The sequence below is a fragment of the Tilletiaria anomala genome (genome assembly GCF_000711695.1).
Source record: "Tilletiaria anomala UBC 951 chromosome Unknown K437scaffold_269, whole genome shotgun sequence".
Taxonomy (NCBI): Eukaryota; Fungi; Basidiomycota; class Exobasidiomycetes; order Georgefischeriales; family Tilletiariaceae; genus Tilletiaria; species Tilletiaria anomala.
Genome location: NW_013546753.1, coordinates 1 through 1276, shown reverse-complemented (window position 1 = coordinate 1276; position 1276 = coordinate 1). Strand labels below are relative to the sequence as shown.

Genomic DNA, 1276 nt, shown 5'->3' with positions numbered 1-1276 from the left:
ACCGAGGGTGCCGATACCGAATTGCACCAACGAAAAGTGTCTGCCTTAATTGCAGTGCGTGTCGTAGGCAATTTGCATCCACAAGCATACACCAAAATATAAACCATGCATTCCCGGTGCGACGATATGATAGAAACGAGATAAGGTCTTGACGCTTGAAACACGTTCGCACAAATATCATGCCTCCGTCTCAAACACCATTCATGCCCATTGCGCCAGCACACTCATCAGCACAGCACCAATCAGCAGCGAGATAATCCCGACCATACCGCGGCCAAGGCTGGCACGGGCCATGGGTCCGTAGAGATAGTCGCCCGCGATCATTTCGACGAGCGCGCTCCAGAGCAGGGCACCGGCGCTGATGGATTGGAGGATGCCCATCACCAGCAATGTACTGCGGTCGTTGGGATTCCACGAGTATCGGCTCCCCATGCCGATTGCGATACCCACGGGCGTGATAAGCGCAAAGGCGGTCGCCATGAGGAACTTCTTGAGCGGACCACCGACCCGATGAGGGAGCTCCGCAATGCGTGCTCCGAGCGCGAACCCTTCGAACAGCTGGTGAAAAACTACGGCGATGAGCAGCGTGGACCAACCAGAGCCGTCCGAAGCTCCGAGCGTGACTCCGATAATGACCGAGTGCAGCAGGATGGAAAGCTCGAAGATAAGAAGCTCGAAGACTTGCATATTGGCCTTTGCCTGTCGCACATCTTCTGCGAGCGTCTCATCGCCTATCGAGCCAGTGGCTTCCGGGTCGAGGATGCCACATTCGGCAACTTCGCCCTTGGTAGGTGAAGCCGAGGCGGAATGAGCCTGCGTCACAGCGTCTTGTGCCTGGGCAGCCTTGCGACGAATAGAATGAAGGAGCAAAAAGTCGACAATGAAGACAAAGAGGACGCCACCCATGGTGATGGATGCTGCTGTAGCTTCGTAGGCGAGGGGCTGCACGCATTCGTTGCCGAGATAGATGAAGGCGTGAATGAGCAGATGGACGAAGCACACCGCCACAATGATGCCGTAGCTGGCGTGCTTGAGGACGAAGAAGGACTCAGAGATGACCTTGCTGAGAAAGCCCGTCGAGGACCTCGCAGCTGCGTCGGGGTGGCGTTGCAAAACGATGGGCAAGCCGACGCCGAGCGCAGAGGCGATGAGGATGATGAAGATCGCGCCGACGTGGATTCCGACTCTATACTCGCCCAGGGGCGCAAGGCCACAGCCGTACTCCTCAGAGGGCCCGTGTGAGTGGCCGGCGTGAGAATGGCCGGCGTGTGAGTGG

At 57.4% G+C, this 1276-nt stretch overlaps 1 protein-coding gene across 1 annotated transcript; it reads right to left on the bottom strand.

The window, feature by feature from the left end:
- Positions 1-201: 201 nt before the first annotated feature.
- Positions 202-1224, bottom strand: K437DRAFT_271404 (Zinc/iron permease; the record flags this gene model as incomplete). The annotated part of the gene is made up of 1 exon (XM_013384250.1): positions 202-1224. A coding segment is annotated over one exon (1023 nt), but the record flags the coding sequence as incomplete, so codon positions are not given.
- Positions 1225-1276: the final 52 nt, after the last annotated feature.